Raw genomic sequence first — 16,636 nt, 5'->3', positions numbered from 1 at the left:
TCCGCTGTGCTACAGTGGAAGCTAGCGTGACAGACGGCTTCCATTGACTGCAATGGAAGCCGTCCGCCCGCGGCAAAGTAGAACATGCCGCAGGCGAGTACGTGTGATTTCACGGTGCGGAATTCCACGGTGGAATTCCGAACCTAAGAGAGCAATGCTCACGGTCCAACAGAGCCCAATAGCTGCAGGGCAACGCGGCGGAAATCCGCCCGTGGGAATTAGCCCTTAAAGCTATAGAATAACATTGTTGTGCACCCAATCTGAAGACAAGTTTACACCAGCTCTTATACACTTTCTACATCTCTCACTGTTACAATAAACCACACTGGTGCCATGCATGCTGAAACCTTTCCCCCCGCCCCATCACTAGAACAGAGAAAATACACAAATAATATTCCAGCACCTCCTTCCTTGATCCCATTTTATCTCGTATTACAATTAAAACTGACAGATATATAAATAAATCTTATCCACATATTTTATTGCCAGAAGAACTGACTAAAATGTAAAAAAAAAAAAAAAAAAAAAAAAAAAGTCTACTCTCCGCCCCCAGAAAAATAAAATTAAAGAAAAAAAAATAAAAAATCAGTGTCACACATTCATTGGTATGTCTGCTATAGCAACTTAGGAGGCCCATTCTCATGAACAGGGATACATTGTAGTACTAGACACAGCCCACGGATAAGAGAAGGTCTATTACTTTGCAAGAAACAAGCCTTTTTTCTAATGCCGAGAATGCCCTTTAAAAGGGGTTTTAAAGGACTACCCTATTGATGCTGTGCTCAGGATCCCCGCAATCAGCTGACGGAAGCGACATTGTCAGTCTATACCAAGCACAGCACTGTACACTGTATAGCAGCGGTGCCTGGTACTGCAGCTTGGTCCCATTCACTTGACTGGGACTGAACTGCTCTCCGGCCATGTGAACGATGAGCATGACATCACATAAGTTTACCATTAATGGCTTAAGACATCTAAAAAGTCAGAGGAATTTATTCTCAATAGGCAAAATAAGTTATACATGTTAAATAAAGCCAGGTACTGAAAAGGTCATCTGCAGAGGTCAGCGGCTCCTTTTTTATTATTTATTTTATTTTTTACAAAAGAAAGTGTTTATGTGAATTATGAGAATTCTTAAAAATACTGTGCTGTTTTCTGAAACGGAAAAGAAATAAAATAGATATTGATAGAAACGATTTGCCGTACGTAAAACACAAGTAATAAAAAGGGAACTTACCCTGAGGGCCTTAATAAAATACATATTTTACAGAATACAGTTTGTCTTGCACCATATTGATCTTCTAAAATAAAAAATGGGGGATGACATCAGATCTGCCCACAACCGTTTCCTGTAAGTTTATAAATAAGGAGCTGTGGGAAGGGGGGCATGCACCTTGGGGAGGGAAATGCAGGCAGAAAGGGTGATCTTTCTGTGGCGCATCTCCCTTCTGCATCCCATGGCTGTTTACCACTAGCGTAATTAAGAGGATGTAGATGGCTATCTGCTGTGGAAGGACGAGCTGTTATGTGAAGAGTCAACAGAGGCTCCCCACCTCGGCTGAGCCTCCGGCGGTGGACGATTAGGGCGAACAAGACGGGGTTCCACTGAGTTCATGACCACATGAACAGTCATATCGTGGTCGTATCGTTGCAACATTTTGGAAATAGTTTCACGTGGGACTCTGTGTGTGTTCCTCCTGAGAACAGAGAATTAAAAAGATTTACTTCAACGGCCAGCAGAATTGTGAACGCAGCTCTGGAGTATAACACAGGATCAGTACAAGTAATGCAATGTACTCAACATTTTATGTAGGTTAGATCTGCATAGAAGTTATAAAATAGAATTTTAAGTTTCAGATTAACTTTTTTACAGTGAGAGCAGCCTGACAAATGGCTTCACGTCCAGTGTTAGACACCACAGATCCTACTAGGTGTTGAAATCCCTCTGCAGGAATATTGGTCCATGCGGACAGGAAGCTTCTTCTAACTGCCGCAAATTAGATGGCGGTATCGACATGCTCTGGACAGCAAGGGTTCATCGATTCACGCTACTTGTGCCAAATTCTGACCTCCCATCAGCATGGTGCAACAGAAATCTATTCATCTGACTAGGTGATGATTTTCACTCCTCAGTGATCCAATTTTCACACTTTTTTTGCTCACCGGAGTCTCATCTGTACAACGAATTATGCTTTCAGGCACGTTAGCTGGAGCAGTTATGTTTTAGACCGCTTTCACACAGGCTACAAAATTGCGTGATTTTCTCACGATGCAACAGTGCTACAAATCGCATGTATGGGAAGCCCATGCTTTCCTTCACATTAGCAATGTTTTGTTTGACACTATCTTCCTTTCTGTTGCATCGCACAAAATCGCATTACCTAACAGGTGCTATCTGCTCCGCCACACTTCTCCTCCCGAAGTTCTGCTGCACTTGTTTCCAGTCTTCAGCCACCGCTTCCTGGTTGGGCTGTTGGTGGGGGTGAGGTATGTGTTCATAAATCCCGCCTCCAGGAAGCACTGGCTCGGATTGATTTTTGAGCGCCGCGGCTCAGCCAATCAATGCAGCACTCGATGAACCAGTCACAGCCATGGCATTGAATAGCTGTGATTCTCCTCCAACAAGTTGGTTTTTTTCCTCGATCACACCATTCTTGGTGTACTCTTGACATTGTTGAATGAGAAAACCCTACAAGGCTGGTAATTTTCAAATCCTGACCCCAGCTGACCAGACTAGCACCGATAACCAGGCCTCGTTACTTAGATCGCTAATTCTAATGTGGATTCACAGTGAAACCGATCCACCAAAAACTTGTTCACTTGATTTTATGCTGCACTTCAAAGTCACGTGTCCAATTTCCATTCAAGGAGGCTCAAATTGTGAAATGACCATTGCCTCTTATAAACTAGCCTTTTGGCGTATATATAGCTACAGAAGGCTTGCTTCCTTATCTACTGGTTATCAGCCAGGAAAGCCATGTCTGGATAAACATTTGTATTATTACCTGACAACCATTCAGTTGAATGGCAGCCCATAATAAGGCAAGAACAGTCCAACACCAGGAGCAGTTATCTAATTGGGCTCATACAGATAGGTCTCTAGTAGAAGACCCTCCTGCTATGATGTCCAATGCACTAATGGGACACATAGCAAGAGACTACAGCAGTGTCTGTAATATACACGATTTCTTACTTTTCCAGTTCATGAGAGTCTTGTTTCCACCAGGTATCCGGCTCCAAAAACTCAACACCGTAGCCTCGGTCCACAGCCTAGAGAAAAACAGGTATTACAATTAAATGTGCGATTGTGATCAGTTTTCAGCGTATACACGTCTTCTGAGTGTCTTTACAGTCTGGTTGTTACATAACGTTCAGGGTCCTCACCATCTGCACATACGGCTTCATTTCCCAGGCCTTGATATTAGTGTTATCGATAACGACAAGAGGCCGGCTGTCATCCAGCGCTCTTCTGGCTGCAGGACAAAGGATTCAAGGGTTAAAATAAAACTATTTCAACTCTTCACATCAGAACACGATAACGTTATGTTGGAAAGTTAAAAGGGATTCCGTCATCAATGTCATGCAGCCCACACCCGGGACAGGGATGCCGGTAGCCCGCTTTAGCCTGAAACACTGAAGCACTTCAGAATAAAGTTTGACTTGCAAGCTGAACTCTGAGTCACAAGGCCGTGCCGCACCGGCCTCTCCCCACCCACTATATTGTCTATACCGGGGTTCCCAAAAATAAGACAGGTTTATATTAAAAGAGGTGCTTGGGCTTATTTTCAGGTAATGTCTTATTTTACTTACCCAGCAGGCTCAGTCCGGGGTTCTTCCCGCTGTTTTCCAGAGCCCCGACTCAGTCCTCAACTACCCACACAGGATCACTTCCTGGTTAAGGGTGTCATAAATCCTGCCTCCACGAAGCAATGGCTGTGATTGGTTTTTCAAGTGTCGCGGCTCAGCCAATCAAAGCTATCACATCATGGGGGCAGAATTTATGAATTTTGTAACCAAGAAGCAATCCTGCGTGGGCGACCGAGGACTGCGGGAACTGCTTTGGGGCTCTGGAAAGCAGAGTGAAGGACCTGGACTGAGCTTGCTGGGTTAGTGACCAGGGTTAGTGACCCGGCTAACCTGCACTCTATGCATTTCTATTAAGGTTTTTTTTGGTTTTTTTTTTTTTAACTGTAACTAGGGCTTATTTTCAGGATAGGGCTTATATTTAAGCCTTCCCAAAAATGCCAAAAATTAATGGTAGGACTCATTTTCGGGGTAGGACTCATTTTCGGGGTAGGACTCATTTTCGGGGTAGGACTCATTTTCGGGGTAGGACTCATTTTCGGGGTAGGACTCATTTTCGGGGTAGGACTCATTTTCGGGGTAGGACTCATTTTCGGGGTAGGACTCATTTTCGGGGTAGGACTCATTTTCGGGGTAGGACTCATTTTCGGGGTAGGACTCATTTTCGGGGTAGGACTCATTTTCGGGGTAGGACTCATTTTCGGGGTAGGACTCATTTTCGGGGTAGGACTCATTTTCGGGGTAGGACTCATTTTCGGGGTAGGACTCATTTTCGGGGTAGGACTCATTTTCGTGGAAACATGGCAGGAAGTGAAAGTCAGTCTTCCATGTAGTGGGCGGGGAGAGCGTGGTGCGGCACGCCCCGTGACTCAGAGCTCAGCTTCCAAGTCAGACTTCAAAGTTCCTTTATTCTGAAATGCTGCAGTGTTACAGAATAAGATGAGGGCAACAGGCATCCATCACCCGGATATATGCTGCCTAAACCTGATGACAGAATCCCTATAAAAGATAAAATAAAACTAAAACAAGTCAATGTACAACTTTATCCCTTTAACCCTTTCCAATCCAGTGTTGGCCCTCACCGGACATGAAGATTGCCCTGCACAGCACCGACGTCAGACACGCAGAATCGCACTCCAATGTCGGAGGCTATTCTGTGTATATAATCCAGTTATTTACCAAAGCCGCAGGGCATCAGGGGTAGATTGTAGAATTATATATATATATATATATATATATATATATATATATATATATATATCCCTCCTATAGTATAGATTAAGACAGAAGAAAAAATAGAAAGGAAATCATATATCCATAAGGAAATTTTAAAAAATACTATAGCATACATATGCAGAAAAATCTCCGCAATTGGAGCTATGCAGAGAAATCCTAATGTCGGAGGAAGGCTGACACTGGATTGTAAAGTGTTAATTTTCAAAAAATTACTAAGGCCTCATGTCCACGGGGAAAATCAGGCCCGCTCCGGATTCTCCATGGAGAATCCGGAGCGGGTCCCTCCTGCCCCGCGGACATGAGCGCTGAAAATAAGAATTAACTCACCTCTCGCACGCTCCGGATCTTCCCTTCGCCGCGGCTTCATCTTCTCTCAGTCGCGGCCGGATCTTTTTTCTTCAGGCCGGCGCAAGCGCGGGGCACGCAACCGATGTGCCCTGCGCATCCGCCGGGACGAAGAAAGAAGATCCGGCCGCGACTGAGAGAAGATGAAGCCGCGGCGAAGGGAAGATCCGGAGCAGGTGAGTAAATTCCGATTTAGGTCTCCCGCGGATCCGGATGGCTTCCATAAGCTTCAATAGAAGCCTGCGGGAGCCGTCCCCGTGGGAGACCAGCATGAAAATGGAGCATGGTCCAGATTTTTTTCATGCTCCATTTTTAAAAAAAAAAAATCACTTTTATTGACCATCCGCGGGTCTTTATCTACCCGCGGGTGGTCAATGCATCCCTATGGGGTGCGGATCTGCGGGCAGGAGAAGAATTAAAATCAGCTGCGGATTTTAATTCTTCTTTTGCCCGTGGACATGAGGCCTTAGTCATCACAGCAATTAATTTTTATGCGTTTTTGTGGAGTAATTCCAAGGAATCCAGAATGCGCTTTCCCACCCAAAATAAGGAAAACCTGGGGAGCGTGCGGGTGCCAGGGAATTGCCATCTTGGATGCCAGTTTACATAACAAGAATAGTCTATCAAACAGCTGCCAGCAGTAAGGATGGTACCACCAGGGCCTGAAAGGCCTGAATGCAGCACTCTGGACACAGGAACCTCCAGGCAGGATAAAAGGTAATGTTCCTTAGTAGCTGCTTCTGGCAGAGTCAGAGAATAGCTGCAAGTGATTACCACCAGCCGCTGTCACCTCTGCAGAACAGCAGTGACTACTTCGCTCAGTGTAGTCATCTGCAGCACCCGATGCGATCCAACAACCCCCCCCCCAAATTATTTATAGGGGTATGTGCTTATGGTGGAATTTACTGCAGAATTTCCCCCGTAAATCCCGCCTGTAAAAGCTGCGGCAGAAAATGACTGCGTCAAGTGGAGACAAGTCAGAATTCTGCACGAGGATTTTGCCAATTGACAGGGTTAAATTTGCGCATGGATTCGCAGCAGAAAACGCAGATTTTGCTGCAGATTTTTAAAGGCGAAATCGACGTGGAAAAAAAATCCACATTGGATTCCGCCGTGTAAACAAAACCTAAAAGGTCCTGATAAATTAACGCAAAAGGAAAATTCTGTTTCTTGCTGGTCCCTGTGACAGCCATACTAAATATAGGGGGCAGATGTCTTCCCGATACATAACGCCTTCCTTCACGCACCTCTGTCTTGATTCCAGTTGTGGGCATCCCCGAGCAATGTAACATCGTACGCGTAGACGTTCTCCTGCCAGAAGTAATCATCAGTGCTGAGGACGACGCCGTCGGGAGACTCTCGGAGCAGAGTACTGTGAAATTAGAGAGATTAAACAGCTGCCTCATGCTGAACCCCCTACACCGCCTGCATCTACACAAGGAGTCAGCGCAGTTGTAGACCAGATAATAGATCATCCAAGTAGAAACGGCCTTTTATCACCTAATCATAGCATAGATGATAAAACTCTTGTCGGTGGGGGGTCTGCTGAGACCCCCACTGATCCTGACAACATGGGTCCCGTGTCCCCCTAACCACTGGCTGACTGCACGGAGGAGGAGATTGAATATAACAGTGGTGGAGCATGTGGTGCCGCTCCATTTATCCTCTGTATGACTATTTAAGGTAGTCAAGCACCTGCACTCTGCTATATCCGTCAGCCCCATGTACGACCAATGCTCTATTCAATACCCCAGTGCAGTAAGCTGAAGCCAGCCTCCAGTAACGAGAAGAGCGGGGCATGAGACCCACGTTGTTAGGAACAACGGATGCTTTGATGAGACCCCCACCAATCAGACTCTTATTGAATAGCCATAGGATAGGTGATTAAGAGTCAATTATGTTACAACCCCTTTAAGTAATGGGGGTGGGGTTCAAACAAATAAAAGCACGTTTAATTAATTCAGTTTATTCTGTGTTAATTAAAGGGGCATCTCCTAAATTAAGTTACAAAGTACAAATATAGCAGTGGTCTCCAACCTCTGACACGTAATACCACATGTAGCTTATTCGTTGATCACTGGTGGGGCTAAATGCTTAGCTGGGGTTATTCTGTTGGACAACCCTATCAGACCTAAAACAAAGGGTTCCAAAGAGGTAGATGTGCAATGGGATAAGTCATCAACGGTAGATCGGTGGGGGGGCGACTGGGAACCCCACTAATCAGCTGTTCGCTCGGCTGGTGTGCTTGTGCACTTAGCCGATTCCTGCAGGAAGCAGACAGCACCGTTACCACTGCAGTAGTCAGGCTTGGTATTGCAGCAATTCATTTCAATAGGAACTTGACCTGTAATACTACGTCTGGCCACTGCAGTGCTAATAGAGCTGTCTGCTTCCCACAGAAATCATCTCACTGCATAAGTGCAGTGGCCTGGCAAATAGCTGTTCAGTGGGGATCTTGAGCAGCGGATCCCCTGCTGATCTACTATTGATCACCCATCTTGAGGATGGGCCACCAGTAATATACAACTGGACAATCCCTCTCAAGAGGTTTCAAGAAGCCAGAGGTGAACTGTAAAAGGAACAAAAAACATAATGAGGAAAGACTTGGACAACCCCCCCCCCCCCCCCCTCCAAAGTTGATGAAAATGGTTGATTTCAACCAAATCAATAAATTGTTAATAGTTCGTCAGGTAAAATAAATTTGCAACAAATGATCATTTTAGCCAACGGGTGACAGACTGTCAATGTCTGGAAAGAAGTCTGTCACCTGTCAGGTGAAAGCTCATCTTCCACAAAATCTTCCAAGAACCTTCTCAGAAAGATCAGTCATCAGTCGCCTGATGACCTTGAACACAAATGGCCAGAGTGAATAACTGTGACAGCCAATATGGACTAAACTGTGAATGGCTGCATCTGCAAAATGGTCATTCATTCAACAGTCATTCATCCATCCATCAACCTTTATGACTCCTTCACAAACACTAGTTTTCAAACACCTTGAATTTCAGCCAATTTTCATGGTATTTTTACAAGAATTGTAACAAATCTCCCGATACGTACCGAGCCAGCGTACTTTTCCCCGAGCCGGGAACTCCTCTTAAAAGCACCATTTTTCTTTTACTTTGATCCCTGGATCTGCATGGATACTGTTCATATGGCACATTACCCGCATGAGGCAATGTCCGCTCACCAAACTGGCCATCTTCCTGTCTACTAAGATCACCATATCGAAGGTCTTGCCATGTCCTTTCACCTGTACCTTGTGAAAATGGTTCAGGGATCATCGGAGGTGCGAAACGGCTTTGAGGAGGTGCAGCTGATCCGTGCCATGGAGGAAGCTCCTGTCTAGTACTGTAACTGAAGTTATCCGACTGTTGTGGGGGTAGTATATTACTTGGAAAACTCATTGGGTAATTAAACCGCGGTGGGGGAGGGCCATGGGGTACTATAAAAGTAGATGGGTGACACCCTTCGAATCTTGAAGGAGGTGCCGCATGGCTTTCAAATGAAAGGTTGTTCGGATGATATGGAGCTTGGCTATCACGTGAGAATGGAATATTAAGAGGTAGTGGAGGCCTTTCAAGTTGTGGTCTTGGTTCTTCTCTAGCATGGCAGGTTCCTAAGTTCGGAAGTGTGCTGGGGAAAGGCTGTGAGGTAGGCACTTGGCCATGATGCTGGTTGGAAGGGGGTGTAGCCGGTATATCGTTAGGGTAAGGGCCAATACATTGCTTAACATCCAAGTCTGTAGAAGCAGGCGGTTTAGTTTGGTCACCAGCCTCACCTCCAAGTTCATTTAACTCTTTGTAGAACTGCCGCAGTTCATAGTCCATTCCATCCTGGCCTTTTGATTGGCTGGCCAATTTACCCAACGCTACAGTGGCGATTTTGAAAGGAGGTGGCTTAGCATTAAGATTATTTGTGACTTTAGCTAGCGGTTTCTCTTGAGCAGATGGTTGATATAGTGGTCCTATAAAAGAAGTACTGGTTCCTGAAAATGACAGGTCAGAGTTATTTTCACATTTCTCTCTTTTGGAAAGTACAAATGAATGCTGGTTGGTTTTATTGCGGTCTCTTTCATTCGCATCACCTTGACCCAAGTGATAGGATTCGGAATCATATTTTACATTTATGCCCCCTCCCCTGCCTTCACTTCCACTTCTGTTTGACAGATGAGATCTTTCCTCCGAGATGGTAGAGCAAGCCCATTTCTGTGACTTTGCTTCATGTTCCTTGTACAAATCAGTATCTCTCCTCACCCATGAAGAAGAGGAGTAATCCGGCCTGGACTTTTTCAAGCAAGGCTCAATGGCCGAGTCGTGCACATGGTATGATAAGTTCTTTTCAGCATGAGGCATCTAAAAAGGGTCGATTATAGACACAACTTTAATAAATAAAGCTCATAATAACAGCAACGGACACATTAGGAACATTATAAACATCTTGAGGTTATAGCGAGCTTGTGAACCTCTCGGATTCTTCTTCAGGCTAAAATGGAATAGATCCGAAGAGGCATGAATATTTATACACACTTATAACACACATACTTATGACAAGGCACAGACATGGATGCGATTGGTTCCCACTTAAAAGGAATACTGCAGCAGGGACATAAACATTTTTAATAAGTGAGTGGAAGTTTATAGTCCCTGAATTACTGTTGGAGGATGGTGGGGTGTGGGGGGCGGGTCACCAGGCCAGCAGTCTTATCTGTGTTATAGATGTCTTATAACTCCTATTTACCCATAAAACCTCAGCAATAAATTAATCCTCCACTGAACGTGTCAAAAGTGGTTATAAATTTATATTTCCAAATTTTTCTATGGTTTTGTGACTTGAAACCACCCTTCAATATCATAACTCTCATATCTCCTATGTTATGTCCATGGTTAGAAAAGTGCTCGGCCACAGGTAATTCTGTCTTTCTCTGTTTAATTGTACGGCGGTGCGTAGGGCTTACAGCTCCTTACATTACAAGACACACATTATCCCTGTAATGTAAGGAGCTGTAAGACCTGCTCACATGTACGGACCGCGAACAGGATACGGATCCCCAACACACAGCAGGACTATAAGATCCCAGGGACATTCACATGTTCCTCGTCCGATGTTGTGTACCTGATCCTGTGCAGTAAATGTCCTGTTGGGGGGCTGTATGTTGGAGAAACAGGACAAAAACGGAAAGAGAGTATGAGGTCTCATCGCCACACGATTGAACAGAGAAAAAACAGAATTACCTGTGGCCGAGCACTTCTCTAACCATGGACATGACACAGGACATATGAGAGTTATGATATTGAAGGGTGGTTTCAAGTCACAAAACCACAGAAGAATTTGGGGAGTATAAATTTATATCCACTTTTAACACGTTCAATAGAGGGCTAAATTATTACTGAGGTTTTATGGGTGAATGGGAGATATAAGACATCTATAGCACAGATAAGACTGCTGGCCTGGTGAGCCCCCCTCCCCCCCACACCCCACCATCCTCCAACAGTAATTCAGGGACCATAAAACGTCCACTCCCTTATAAGTGTCTCGTTAAAAATGTTTATGTCCCTGTTGCAGTATTCTTTTTACATGCGAACCAATCCCATCCATGTCTGAGCCTTGTTATAAGTATGTATGTTATAAGTGTGTATAAATATTCATGCCTCTTCAGATCTATTCCATTTTAGCCTGAAGAAGAACCCAAGAGGTTCGAAAGCTCAATATTACATCATGTATTATTGTTAGCCATTAAAAGGTATCATATCTACAAGATTACTTGGCTTCTCTTGCTGGGAACAATCACATTTGGCTCTACTGGCTAACACCGTACCAAACCTTTGTTTTCATTATAACATCTAGAGGACATGGCCATTTTTCAGATTGAATTTTTTTTTCATCTCCGCTTTCAAAAAAAAAAAATTGTAACTTTATTTTTCCTTTGACATAACCAAACGATGACTTGTTTTTTTGGAGGACAAGTTGTAGTTAACAATATTACAATTTAACGTACTATATAATGCATTGAAAACATTTTAAAAAGTTTCAGAGTAAAGTGGGGGGAAAAAACAAAAACACACAATTGTGCTGTTATTGGAGCACTGTTTACAGCAGTCAGAGCTGTAAAAATGATAAGTTCACTTTATTCTGTGGGTCAGCAGGATAAAGTTTGTATAGTTTTTTTTTGCTGTACTAAAATAAATACCATTTTTCTTTTAATTGCTTTCTGTCCCCACATTCTGACCTGCATAGCTTTGTTCTTGTTCTGTTACAGTGGTTGTGTCAGGTTTCGGTTTTTTTTTCTGTTTTTGAGCAAAAGCTTTAAAAATTCAACTTGTCCCATTTTGGGGTAAATACAACTTTTTCATCACTTTCAATTCAATCTCTCTTTGGAGACATGGTGACCAAAAAATAAAAAACCCCGCACAAATCAGGTATTGTATTTTACTTTTTTTGAGGCATGAACCATGCAAGATAAATTATGCAATATTTTAAGAGATTGGACTTTTATGGATGCGGCAAAACCAGTTATGTCTACTTTTATGTAAACCCTGTGCACATCCGACATGTACGTCAGATGCTGCAAAGGGCTTCTTAATTCTTCATATGTCTGTAGCAAAATAGTTTAGAGCAGGGGTCCCCAACTCCAGTCCTCAGGGACCACCAACAGGTCATGTTTTCAGGATATCCTATGGTAAGAACACCTGTGGCAATGTCTGAGGCACCGACAACAATTCCATCACCTGTGCAATACTGAGGAAATCCTGAAAACATGACCTGTTGGCGGTCCCTGAGGACTGGAGTTGGGGAACACTGGTTTAGAGGTAGTAATGCAAAGTGTGAATGAATAGGCAGCAAAATAGCAAACCAAAGAGGAAAACTTCTAGTGTGAGGACGTACGCTTAAAGGGGTTTGCCAGTGAAATACTATTGATTACCTATCATCAGGATAGTTCATCAACAGTTGATCGGCCGCGGTCCATCGCTCGGGACCCCAACTGATCACCTGTGGGGGGGCATGTTGTCAGTGCCACAATAACACAGAGGTTGGTGCGGAAGCCTCCATGCCGACCTCCATGTAGTGGCCAGTACTAGGGATGAGCGAGTATACTCGCTAAGGCACTACTCGCTCGAGTAATGTGTCTTAGCCGAGTATCTCCCCGCTCGTCCCTGAAGATTCGGGGGCCGCCGCAGCTGACAGGTGAGTCGCAGCGGGGAGCAGGGGAGAGCGGGCGGGAGAGAGGGAGAGAAAGATCTTACCTCCGTTCCTCCCGGCTCTCCCCGCCCCGGCCCCCGAATCTTCCGGGACGAGCCGGGAGATACTCGGCTAAAGCACATTACTCGAGCGAGTAGTGCTTTAGCGAGTATACTCGCTCATCCCTAGCCAGTACCAATTGATTTCAATGAGAGCTATGCCTGCAGTTACAAGCACTGGCCACTACATGGGAGGTCAGTGCAGAGGCTTCCCCTGTCCGACCTCTGTGTTATTCTAATCAAACAGCCCCCTCCCCCCCAGCAAAATTGCCCCCAAAAAAAAAAAAAAATAAAATCACAGCGATATTGCGATTTTGTAGGGATCTTTTGCCAGGATTTTCGGGGGGCCTTGAAATATAAACCCTAATCCCAAAGGAAGTCTTAGCTACATAAACTACAACACAATACATTACCTAACAGGCGCCGTCTGCTCCGCCGCACTTGTTTGTATCCTTTAGCCACTGCTTCCTGGTTAGGGGGTTCAAAAATCCCACCCCCAGGTAGCGCTGGCTGATTGGTGCTCAAGTGCCATGGCTCAGCCAATCAGAGCTAGCACTACCAAGTGGTGGGACTTTTGAACCCCCTAACCAGGGAACAGTGGCTGAAGGCTACAAACAAGTGCCACGGAAGGAGAAGTGCGGTGGAGCAGACAGCGCCTGTTAGGTAATGTATTGGAGTTTTTTATGGAGCTAGGGCTTATTTTAGGGACAAACAGTAGGACTTCCTATTATAAAGGTGCATGGCACCGCATGAAAGCCGCGATTTCGTACAATGCAACACAAAGGAAGGCTCCATGGGCTACAAAACATTGCCAATCACAACTGTATAGACTTGTATGCAGTGTATGTGGCAAGAAAGCTCCCAGCATATACTAATGTGTCCATCAAGAAGGGGTCCTCATGGTACACGTCCGGATACCTTACTGACTAACGGTGTAGAAAAGCATAGAAAACGACACTTTACTGTTCTATCCCGCCATCCTGCAGGGTATATGTGTGGCACATAGGACCCTATAGATTACATATGTGCTCTGACCACCATCACCCCTAGAGAAAAGACTTTGGTGTACATGTACTTTTATATGCCAGGTCACTTCTGAAGACGACATTTCGGGTGCCAGAGGCCGACTGCGGCGGGTATCGTCCGGTATACTCCTGAGGATGTCGGTTTAACAGCCAGTCACCCGTGAGCTGCCAGAGGTTACTAACAGCCGTGCCACACGGCTCCAGCCGGGCAATGCATGCCATGACCCAAGTCATAAGGCCTCAAAAAGAGCTTTTTCTTCTTTTGGGTCAGACTTCAAGAAAAGTCAGTATTTCATAGAAGAACCCAAGATGTAATCTGGGGTCCGGACCCCAACAATACATGGCAGCCACTTCAGACAGCTGATCAATGGGGGTCCCGAGCAGCGGACCTCCACCGATCTGATATTGACATTGCCAATGGAGTCAAGGACAAACCCTTTATGGTACGGTCGAGATCCGCTCGTGGGCATGGAAAAGCCTTTTGCTTAGCATGGTCCTATGGGCAGAGCCACACCATTTAGGGCAGATTTTTAGTGACCAGGCCAAAAATGTTTAAAGGGGTTGTCACAGTTAAGGAAAACCCCTGTCAACGCCCCCCCCCCCCCCCCCCATGCAGTAAATACCAAATCAGCAGTTACTCACCCCTCCCCCGCCGGTCTCTCGATGATGTCACTTGGCAGGCTGAGTGCATCTACAAACAAGCTGCATACTCTGCATCGTGCCGCCAACACAGAGGTGCGTTTACACGTAGCGGACATGCTGCAGAGTTTGGGAAGATTTGGTGGCAAATTCTGCAGCTTTTCCACATCCGAAGCGGAGTCACAATCTAAAGCATCAGAGCCAATACTGAGTCGGAATCAGCTGCGCCGCCGCAGCCGATTTCAGAAGACCCCGCCCCCCTCATCTCTGAAGGCACGGTGCTCTTGCGCCTCCTTAGCTGCGGCACATGGGGGTCTCTAGTGAGCGCATCACCCAAGTCAAAATCTGCACTGCTGCTCCGGATTGTGACCGTGTATCGGACGTGGAAATGCTGCGGAATTTCCGCTACGTGTAAACGCACCCTTAAAGACATCTCGCCCCGTCCCAAGGCACACGGGCGGGTCAGATCTCGTAGCGGAATCCAACCCCGTGCCCGGCTGGTGCCCCCGCGTACCTGTGCCGTGTATGGAGGGGCCGGCGCACAGTACAGATTATGCAGCGCCGTTGCTAGGCGATGATGCGGATCCCACGACCTTTCCGCAATGATGATTGTGGAAGGTCCACGGGTCAAACGGCTTCCAGGGACTTCAATGGAAGCCGTCCACACGGATTCCGGCTAGAAATAGAGCGTGCTGACATTTTTCCTCCAGAAAGTAAATTTTAAATCACAACTGATTTCCGCTCGTGTGCAGGAAAAATAGAGAAAAACACAAAAAACCCTGCAAAACACACGGTGTCCCATAGCGTGCTATGGGCGGTCTTGCTGCGGAACCCAGAGGCGGGCGCCGCATGCAGACGGCCTTAGAGATAAAACATTTCTGCAGCGCGCATTATTCTACGGTAAAATATATATAGTTTTTTTTTTTATTTGCTGCGCGCCAATTTGGGCTGCACGGTTCAACAGTGGATCATACTTCTTCCAATGAGTGATGCGAACCCTCCCCCGCACAGAATACATATTGTGGTAGATGTATCGCAGCAAAACCCAGAGCACAAGATGCCGCAATACCGAAGGCGGTTATATATTGACTAATATATACCGTAAAGCATATATATATATATATATACACATACACACACACAATAAAAAATAACACCAGTCCCATCATCACAATAAGCCATAGAGTCTACAGCCGCCGCGCGGTCTGCACTCCTACCTCCGGCGACGCGTCCAGCGGAAGGCCCCGCAGCGGCGGCCACATCCATCCACAGGGCCCGGCTCATACTACCACGGCACGGCCGCAGCGTGGTGACGTCATCGCATCCCAGCGCCGAGCATGCCGGGAAATGTAGTTCTGCGGCGGCCGCTGACACGTGCTGCGCGCTCACTGCTCCTGGTGCCTGCTGCTGTCAGTCTCTGCTCTGGCTGCATCCATGTCTATGATGTATTCCAGGGCCTCCATGGTGATCCCTCCAGTACAGAACATATGGGGAAGATTCACGACAGATCTCTGGATCCATTCTTTAATGACCCAACTATTTTTAACTTGAAAAGAAGAATTTCTTAAATGGACACATTTGGGTAAACCCTTTTTTTGCCAACCTGTCACACTCTCCTCTATGTCTTCCATGCAGTGCCAGCCACCCACCACCTTGGGAGTTACATTTTTTACTTTATGTCACATCTATTCCCACTCAGCATTTGCTAGGGTTATACTATTCTACAAGCAGGGGACACCTAAATAAGCTACAGACCATAAGTGTACAGTAAAGCCGGGCTCACACGAGTGTATCCTGCGTAATAGGGCATGCTGCGATTTTACTTGTATACAAGTCGTATGAACGGCAACATGGCCGCCTATGGCAGACTGGTACAGTGTATTACACACGCAAGATCCGCACGTAGAATTCCCTGTACCGATGCGCTCATGTGAGCCGGGCCCAAGGAGGATGAGCTGTGATCTCCTCTATTACATGTGTGCGACAGGAGCTGTGTGATCATCATCAGTAATCATGCCAGGAATACCTGTATCCGCTTTAACACAGTTGCTGTGGTAGATCCACGCAACATCATTACACAGACTAGAAACTGAATCCATAAGACTATATTCACACGGCCATGTGCGATATCGGGCTGTGAAACGCATGCTCAATATCGCGCTCACCAACATGCGATTTTTCTGTGGATGCGAGACGTTTTTGATACAAAAACGTTGGTGAAGCAGCGATCCTCTGTTGCAGCTGACAGCTGCGACAGGGGATCGTTGAGTGTTTCCTATTATTTTCAATGGGGAAACCCATTCGCGTGCACCAAACACATAGTGCGATGCTGCTGCCGGCCCCATTGAA

The 16,636-nt window shown here is 45.8% G+C and overlaps 1 protein-coding gene across 1 annotated transcript; it reads right to left on the bottom strand.

Moving 5' to 3' along the window:
* Positions 1 to 977: 977 nt before the first annotated feature.
* LOC136582124 (NEDD4-binding protein 2-like 2) lies at positions 978 to 15,586 on the bottom strand. Its single transcript, XM_066582941.1, has 6 exons — positions 15,505 to 15,586; positions 8,446 to 9,740; positions 6,633 to 6,757; positions 3,385 to 3,473; positions 3,194 to 3,270; positions 978 to 1,697 (listed from the first exon to the last, which is right to left on the bottom strand). The coding sequence occupies exons 1-6, from the start codon at positions 15,547 to 15,549 to the stop codon at positions 1,499 to 1,501; spliced, it is 1,830 nt and encodes a 609-aa protein (XP_066439038.1). The 5' UTR covers positions 15,550 to 15,586; the 3' UTR covers positions 978 to 1,498.
* Between the last annotated feature and the right edge of the window lie 1,050 nt (positions 15,587 to 16,636).

The sequence above is a fragment of the Eleutherodactylus coqui genome, chromosome 1, assembly GCF_035609145.1.
Source record: "Eleutherodactylus coqui strain aEleCoq1 chromosome 1, aEleCoq1.hap1, whole genome shotgun sequence".
Classification (NCBI taxonomy): Eukaryota; Metazoa; Chordata; class Amphibia; order Anura; family Eleutherodactylidae; genus Eleutherodactylus; species Eleutherodactylus coqui.
Note: the sequence above shows the minus strand (reverse complement) of the source record. Positions and strands in the feature narration are given on the sequence as shown.